The 9,601-nt window shown below is 32.4% G+C and overlaps 1 protein-coding gene across 1 annotated transcript in view; it reads right to left on the reverse strand.

Annotated features, from left to right (window-relative positions):
* LOC128215945 (plexin-B1-like) overlaps positions 1-9,299 on the reverse strand; it is a 48,461-nt gene extending 39,162 nt beyond the window's left edge. The window contains exons 1-6 of the mRNA XM_052922545.1: positions 9,252-9,299; positions 7,862-8,053; positions 5,302-5,430; positions 4,173-4,273; positions 1,293-1,413; positions 880-1,018 (exon numbers count right to left, since the gene is read on the reverse strand). Of these exons, the coding sequence (XP_052778505.1) occupies positions 880-1,018; positions 1,293-1,413; positions 4,173-4,273; positions 5,302-5,430; positions 7,862-8,053; positions 9,252-9,299 (730 nt within the window). The remainder of the gene's footprint in view (positions 1-879; positions 1,019-1,292; positions 1,414-4,172; positions 4,274-5,301; positions 5,431-7,861; positions 8,054-9,251) is intronic.
* Positions 9,300-9,601: the final 302 nt, after the last annotated feature.

Below are 9,601 nucleotides of genomic sequence, written 5' to 3' on the forward strand. Positions count from 1 at the left end.
ACAAGAGGCCCATGAGTGTCTTTGCTCTACTGACATGGCGCGTATGATCATGTTCAATCCAGAGCAAGTGTTTGTATGGGTAATACGCAAAAAGCTTAAAGTTCACTTGTAATATTTTGTGTTTGGGTTTACTGAAACGTTACTTGCTCAACATGTGAGGACAGAAAATGTAGGAAGCAGATTAATTGGAACTATTTAATATGTGCGAGTGACAGTAGTTCATATCCAAAGCATGTACATACTAGTAGCAGCACCCATTCAAAGCAGACCATATGTTTTCTGACAAAATTTCATAACAATCTGATAAAAACTATTCACTTTATGACATAGAATAAACACTTTAACGCAGAATTGTTCAGAACAGCCCACTTATAAACCGCCAGCCCGCCGGTTTTCGCCATTCTATAACCCATATTTTTTTCAATGATTCCGGCTAAAGCGACAGACATGTGACAGTACAACGTTTAGCCATTTGGTCTTAATTAAGGCTTGTATCAAAGTATAAACGGTTGCTTTCCTTTCACTGTGCACTAAGTATAATTGTATCTATACAAACAAGTCCAAAAATTATCCAGTCAAATGTTGGTCATATAAATTGGGTGAAAGTATTTAACTATGTAAATAGATTTGCAGGTTCAAAAAAAAGAAATTCAACATCTGCAGGTTTCTAGATGTGTTTTAATACTGCTTTGAAAAAGTTGACAAAGCACTTTGCATGTTTTTTCAAGCTAGGTAACACATCGTTTCATAAGTGTGAGTCGGTAATATCCAACGTGTGACCCGCATCAATCCTTTTTTTCTTCAGCAATAAAATATATTTAAACCAACATGCCAAACTCAATTTGCCAGTTTGACATTCATTAACATCATTTATTATACCTCTTGTGCCAGCAATATTGCAATTTATTGGTTTTCCCTCTGCTTCAGTTGCACGCACGAAATCTTGATCACCCTCCACTTGACAGAAGTATGTATCATTTCCTAAGCGTTCAGGAAGATTGGCCACATTTAACGTCACCTAAAACAAAGATAAAGAGTTATATTATTATTAGTTGAATTATGTAAAACAACTCAAAGAACACTGCAAGCAACAACCAACACATTTCAGATGTTTTTTTTCCATTGACAAAGTTGCATAAATCAACTAAAATTTGCTATTCTAAGATACAACACCTTTTTATTAGTATCATAAGCATGGTTATTATAAAAAAAAACTTTGTTCTCAGTATGTAGTAATACAATAGTTTCAAGATTCAAGGTTAATTTTTAACCCACCTCTTCTTTTAACTTACATTTTTGTTTTTGCCAATGGGAATCCCTGTGGGTTGCAATTGTAGTGATGAGCATTTAGACAGTGCTGACAGCCAGTGGTTCAGATATTCCTGGTGTGTACAAGCATTTCTCCTGGTGGCTCTAACAAAGAAAAAACAACATCAGAATCATGCAATGTTTTAACAATTCTGAATAACAAAAACAATAAAAAAATACATTTTGTAATAATCAATATGTCTACCTCTATTAAGCTAAAGCAAATCTACAATTTGATTTTCATCAAAATACAGGTCAATTTGAACTTTTTTATAAGACACCTTTGTATGTTATTGGGACATTTTCAATATATGTAAAGACATAATTTCGAGTATGTGTACCTATAAAATTTAAGTGTACATGTAGATTTTACAATTACAGATAGAATTTACAGTCTGTGTACATGTAGACTTTACTATAATAGATAGAATTTACAGTCTGTGTACATGCAGATTTTACAATGATAGATAGAATGTACAGTCAGTGTACATGTAGACTTTACTATAATAGATAGAATTTACAGTCAGTGTACATGTAGACTTTACTATAATAGATATAATTTACAGTCAGTGTACATGCAGATTTTACAATGATAGATATAATTTACAGTCAGTGTACATGTAGACTTTACTATAATAGATAGAACTTACAGTCTGTGTACATGCAGATTTTACAATGATAGATAGAATTTACAGTTAGTGTACATGTAGACTTTACTATAATAGATAGAATTTACAGTCAGTGTACATGTAGATTGTACAATGATAGATAGAATTTACAGTCAGTGTACATGTAGATTTTACAATTACAGATAGAATTTACAGTCTGTGTACATGTAGACTTTACTATAATAGATAGAATTTACAGTCTGTGTACATGCAGATTTTACAATGATAGATAGAATGTACAGTCAGTGTACATGTAGACTTTACTATAATAGATAGAATTTACAGTCAGTGTACATGTAGACTTTACTATAATAGATATAATTTACAGTCAGTGTACATGCAGATTTTACAATGATAGATATAATTTACAGTCAGTGTACATGTAGACTTTACTATAATAGATAGAACTTACAGTCTGTGTACATGCAGATTTTACAATGATAGATAGAATTTACAGTTAGTGTACATGTAGACTTTACTATAATAGATAGAATTTACAGTCAGTGTACATGTAGATTGTACAATGATAGATAGAATTTACAGTCAGTGTACATGTATATTTTACTATAATAGATAGAATTTACAGTCAGTGTACATGTAGACTTTACTATAATAGATAGAATTTACAGTCAGTGTACATGTAGATTTTACAATGATAGATAGAATTTACAGTCAGTGTACATGCAGATTTTACAATGATAGATAGAATTTACAGTCTGTGTACATGTAGACTTTACTATTATAGATAGAATTTACAGTCAGTGTACAAGAAGATTTTACTATAATAGATATAATTTACAGTAAGTGTACATGCACTTTTTACAATGATATATAAAAAATTACAGTCAGTGTACATGCAGACTTTTACAATAATAGACGTGATTTACAGTCTGTGTACATGTATATTTTACTATAATATATATAATTTACAGTCAGTGTACAGATTATTATAGATTAGATTTTACAGTAAGTGTACATGTATATTTTACAATAACAGATATAATTTACAGTCTGTAATATACATCTAGATTTTACAGTTCTGGAAAGTGCCCTTTTAGAATTTATAGTTAGTCTATAGATATGTTTTAAAGTCAGAATTTACTGTAATGATATTAGATATAACAATGAGTATACTGGTAGCATTTTCAAGTAAATTTTTCAATGAGTGTACGGTAGTGTTGTGCCGATGATCGATTAAAATCAACAATTGATCGGAAAGGCCTACGTCGGCGACAATCTATTGTGAAATTTGATCAATCGATTATAAAAATAAGGGATGTAACCGCTACCGACTAGTTTATGTGAAAATGTTCAAGGTGTTACTATGTTAAATTATGTACTCATATGCTAATCAAGTCAATAATACAGTGAATAATTACAAATTTTCTATGTAATTTAACTGCTAAATGATTGGTTCTCAACTTCTCATGTCTGTGGTTTAAAATTGATTTTTAAAACCTGTTACCGTTTATTTCTAATCATGTAAGAATTTGTTTTCTCAGTTTTCTGAAAGAGACTGTTCCTGTAAAACAGAATCTATTCAACTGCTTACTCTACTTATAACTGCCTGATTATTAAAAAAAAAATGATATATTTCTTTGTGTTTGTTTTGCACATGTACCTATGCCATACTAAATGTAAGACAAAAATTAGACCCTGTGGTGTTATGTTCTGTAATAGTGACTTGTAAACCTAAATGATAGTCGCTTTTTGAATAAATATTGTAATTTATATAACGAAATCTACAAACAATATTGTAAGGGAACATTGGTGCATGCACTGTATCTGTATGTATTAAATATGATGACCAAAGATAATCAAATACTAATTAAATCGATGAATAATCGATCATTGATCGGTTTCATAAAACTGATATCGATAGTTATTTTTCTGTCCGATTCCCAACACTAGTGAACAGGCACAATGAAAAAGGGATACACAAGTATAGTTTTATTTTTAAGTGCATGTACTTGATAGAATTACAATAAACACAGGCAGAAGTTACAATAAAGTCACAGCATAGGCCTTTCGCAGATACTGTAATTAAACGCTACAAAGCATATCCATTTTTAGGAGAATGAATTTGTTATTTAATTGTTTTGAATCAAAATCAAAACTATCCAGCCAAAAGCATGCAGTGTAAAATGCTGCAATTGGCATTATTCACTGAAATAATTGAAAAAATCATCACCATACCTTTGAGAATAAACACACCATCCACAAAGAGGATTTTTTCCTTCCATTGTTTGTTCACAAGACATGAACTCAGAGCAATCTGTACTTGAAAACTTGTAAACCTTCAAATTAAAAATCAGTAAAATAACATTTGATAATACTTATGCACAAGCTCCATATGCATGATCAACAATCAAAAGTTACTTTGAAATTATTATCAATGCCAAATCAGTGGGTTATAAATACTAACAGGTTTTATTATAATGTCCATAACATGCTTGCTTTCACCTATGTAAATATTTTATAAACACAAAGATGTGCAATTCTTGCAGTAAAACAAGCACGCTCGAGAATGAATGCAAATGCTTACCAGTCAACTGTTGTTTTTTCAGTCAAAAAGGGTATAAACTCTTAAACTTATGAAGAAAGATAGATGACCTTTGCTGTATAAAGTCTCTGGAAATATTTCTTGTGTACCCAGTTTCATCGATCTTAAACGTTTTTTAAACCCTTTCTTCAAGAGTAAACTTTTACGTGATCAAATTTTAACAAAATGTATAAGAGGATAAATACCGAGTGTTTATGCCTTACAGTTTAAGACAAGAAGATTTTCAAGGATTTCATTAAGAAAGTGTGCAAGGAATATGTGATCCAATGAGCAGGGTCAGTTTAGACCCCAGGGGCATAATTTGAACAAACTTGATAGACGACCACTAGACAATGTTACACATAAATATCTAAGCTCGGTTGCCATGGCAACCAGAGTTCGGCATGGAATTCAGTTTTTTTTGGACAATTTTAAAAAAGCACCACCCAAGGTACTGTGAATTTTCATCAAAATTGTCCAAGCGGTTTAGGAGGAGATGAGAAGCAATTGTTGACGCTTGACGGCGGACACCGGACATAAACCGATCACAATAGCTCATCTTGAGCACATTGTGCTCAGGTGAGCTAAATATAATCAAATATACTAGAAAAATAACAAATTTTACATTTGAGAGAAAAAGGGGTTGGTCAGTGTCTTTTTACAGAATAAGATAGGTTACCAGGAACAATCACGCTTTGAATGCCTCATTCAAAGACAAAGGTTTACTACAAAAGAATGTGCTCGACTTTATCATTATGATGATCAGAAACATCTAAATCTTGCCTTTGAAGATGTTGAAACAAAGGTCAAGTCATCCTCAATCTGAACAACACTTTTTACTGGTGTATGGCCATCTTTCTCCATTTGAAATGATGTAAACTTTGATATGTTGTTATCTCCATGGAGCAAATACTGTAAAAAAAAACATACAGGGCTAGTTATTAAATATATATTCAATTGTCATTATGAAAAGCATAAGACAAAATATATATTCTTAACAATGATGAGGTAAATATGTGTTACAAAATTAAAAATTGTTAAAAAATGGTTAAAAACTGGCATTAATAAGTTCAATTGCAAAAGGCGACATCAGTTTTTCTTTTCTCATTTTATGGAATAAGATTCACAAATAGGTTAAAGCTAAATTGATAGCTTTGCAAAAATATTGTTAAATGTTGATGCCTAGTTACTCCCATATAATTTTGGTAATTTTGCTTCTTGATTGTTAAAACATTAAATGAACGACAATAAATTCATTCTACATATTGAATATTTGCTCTTTGTTCATGAAATGACTGCAAACAGATGCAGATGCTTTGTTAAAAAGGCGGAAAATCAGAGGTGACTATGGTGGCTAGCAAAATTCCTGAATTTCATGCCACAGTCCCAAAGGGCCAAGGGCAACACCTTGGCAGGTTTCACAGGGGGGAAGCCCCCTTAAAGATATTGGAATGGGGGCGTTTCAATGTAGATCTTCGTAAATTAAAATTATCTCAGTGCCTATGATAGTTTCATTATTTTGCTACAAAATTTATTTGTATGAACAGTACTTAATCAACATTGGAGATGAACAAGGAATTGAGGAAATAAATAAAATGTATTAGTTTGCCAATTGTGACTTTTACACCGATTTTAGATAATTAAGAATTACACCTGAAATTCTATACATTTTAAAAGCTTAAGATTCCACCTACACATCGCCCCTCTGGCTTTAAAGCATTTGAAGAGCTTAAGATTGCACATTCATATCACCCTCCTGGTTTTAATGCATCTTAAGAGCTTAAAATAGTACCTACATGGCGCCCTCCTGGTTTTCAAGCATTTTAAGAGCTTAAGATTGCACCTACATATAGCCTCTCTGGTATTTAATCACTTAAAGAGCTAAAGATTGCATCACCACATCTCCCTCCTGGTTTTAAAGTTTTTAAAGATCTTAAGATTGCACCTACACATCGCCCTCCTGCTTTTAAAGTTTTAAAAGAACCTAAGATTGCACCTTCACATCGCCCCTCTGGTATTGAAGCATTTACAGAGCATAATATTGCACCTTCACATTGCCCCACTGGTTTTCAGGCATTAACAGAGCATAATGTTGCACCTTCAATTCGCCCCTCTGGTTTTAAAGCATTCAAAGAGCCTATGATTGCATCTTCACTTATATGTACTGGTTGTTAAGACGTTAACAAAATAAACATTTTGATCTAAAAAGAGAACTATGAAAAAAATGGATTTCTTATCTTTTCTAATATTTATTTACCCAACTAAACCATTTTTCATAAAAAATTCAATGCACACACAGTATAAGTATCTTCAATTGATAGGGTTCATCCCGACCCGAGCATTGGGTGTTTTGCGGAAACGAGGTTTACCGAGGGTCGGGATGAATATATCTTACACGAGCGGCTATGGTAGATGTTTTTTGTCCCACCTCAGTTAAACAATATTAAGTAAAAATGTATTTTTTGCTGGAACTCTTTTGTGCTTAGTGAAATAATTGCATATGGATATGCGTGGTGGTCATGGATATGCGCGCAGTGATTCAGATTATGTTTATAGTCAAATCGGTCTTTAAATAGTTTTAAGGAGAGTGAAGCATTATCTCTTGAAAGGTGCGTAAAAACTGTTTTATGGTGACATTTGAAGCGAGAAATAATAAATTAGCATTCTAAATATTGCCACAAGACAATGATGCTATAGATGACAGTCTTCAACAAGGGAGGTAATTACAGCATGGCGACCATTAAAAAGGAGTTCCATACGGGCATTTTATCTTCGCCCGTGGGCAAGATAAGAATTTCCAGCATGGTTAAATTATTGGATCTACTTATCTTGGGTGGGAGAAAATAATATTTTGACATTTTTCTTCCAAAAAAGCTGGCGAGTTTAAAAAAACATGCAGGTCAAATTACACAATTTGTTCAAGTCTTGCATTCAATTTAAAACAACCCCAGATTACATATAACAATTCATTAATCATTATGTTAATAATGAAGGTGATCAATTTGTTACAGCTTTTAAGCAAATGTAGAAGCCATTAAATAGTTATGCCTAGTAAGTGATAATCCTCAAAAGCCTATTAATACTCCAATGGCATCAATTTAATTGTTTTGGGTATTATGGAACACTTTTATCAGATGAACATTAATTGCTATATGCCAAGTATTAAGAACTTGGGCACTTTCCTTCTTTACTAAATACTATGACCTTCTTTTTCATTAAGAATACACTAATTTTTATTAAACATTACAAAGAAATAAGGTAAGAAATAAAATATTTTATAATCAAATTAAATGATAAAGTATCTAACATCACAGAATGTATCGATTTCTTGTAGTCTACTCACTTTAAGAACAAATCCATTTGCTGTTCCTGCTAAAATAACATCAGAACTTTCCAGGTTGGTCTTGGAAAATGTTGTAATGTATCCTTCCTCCGCACTTGTCTTATTAACAAAGTCAAGCTTAATCGGACTTTGTCCACTTGAGTTGTACCTGTAGCCTTCCGAACATTCTATAGATTCAAGATCAGTGGTCGCCTGAAATTATTGATAGAAAAATAACAGTGAAAAGATTTAGATTAACTTGTGTAAAGAACTTTTAATAACAACTTTGATGACGTGAATCCAAGGTGGGTATCTTTCAGGAGTGCACATTATGCCGACAAAAGATTGGAAGCATAGAGTGAGAATGGCGATCTGACTAGTAATTCAATTCAGTAAAAGATAATAAGCCAATTATAAGCGTTGTTGTCAACACCCACTCAACCACACTACCTAGCAAATATTTCACTTTTAGGAAAATATTTTTTAAATTTTCCTTACACAAGTCCTTTAAAACATATGTCTCATATTTGACAACTGTGTGGGCCATGATTTGAACAATCTTGGTACGGACTACAAAAAATACAACATGGTAAAAAAACTGAATTCTGAGCCTTGTTAATTTGGAATAAATGTGGGGGGTTTTCAGTGTTTCTTTTAGCTCTTTTGATTGCAAATGTAACCAGAGTTTTGAAGGGGAAACATATTTCTTTGAACAATTTTGGAAGAGTATAACCCAATAACCATTCCTATCCTAATTGCTGAATTTGAAAAAGCGGTATTGAATGAAATGTCTTTTTGTTGATGCTGGATGCCAGACAACAAAATACTACTATACCTCACCAATGAGCTAAAAATATGTGTGGATTTTATTGTTTCAGTGTGTGTTTTCTTCAAATCTCATAAAGGGGCAAAATTTCAAAATATTTCACTAGGAAGTATATATGCTTGCACGCCAGCAATAGCTACATCGTCTTTTTAATATCAGTCAGGCACGAAAAGATGTTCCCTTCTAATGTCAACAGTGAAAAGGCGGAGTCACAATGACGTGACAGCATGTGAGCAAACTTTTGTCTGCCATCTATTTTCTTTCAACAACCCTTCTTAATGAAATAGGACTTGACTGGACATGATTTGACAATGGGAAATGAACTGAAGAATTCAACGCCTTAATATATAAAAGCAAGGGCCTGGTAAAACGGCCCTGGAAGCCCCTCGGATATTTATACTGTGTTATTATGAATTTTTCTTGGAACGTTTTTCCATTAGATTAAATGTGGTCATGATAAATCTATGTATTGACGGAGCACAGGAATTTGACTAATTGTTTGAACTAAAATGATATATAAAGTTAATCTTATAACATATTATTGACAAAAATAACAATTTTTGACCAAAACCTGGTCACTTATACTTTCCTTAAAGAAAGGACCATCTTCACATCCGACAAGTAGGCCCCCATATTCCGTGTTTGCCAAAATATAAATAAGCAATGGTCATTTTGTTCATTTTTAATATAAATGTGCAACAAAATTATGAGTTCCACAACTACATAACATCAATCAAAAACCAGAGTTCTCATGAGTGTAAAAAAAATAATTACATTACAGTAATAAGTGACACAAGCCAAAATCTTCTGCTAATTCAAGGGCCAAAACTCTGGTTGTACTATGTGCATTGGGGAAAAATTCTCCAATTACTTGAAACTTATTAAGTCTCTTTTAACCTAATTAAGCTAAGCGCACTATATTTTTTTGATATTGT

The sequence above is a fragment of the Mya arenaria genome, chromosome 14, assembly GCF_026914265.1.
Source record: "Mya arenaria isolate MELC-2E11 chromosome 14, ASM2691426v1".
Lineage (NCBI taxonomy): Eukaryota > Metazoa > Mollusca > Bivalvia > Myida > Myidae > Mya > Mya arenaria.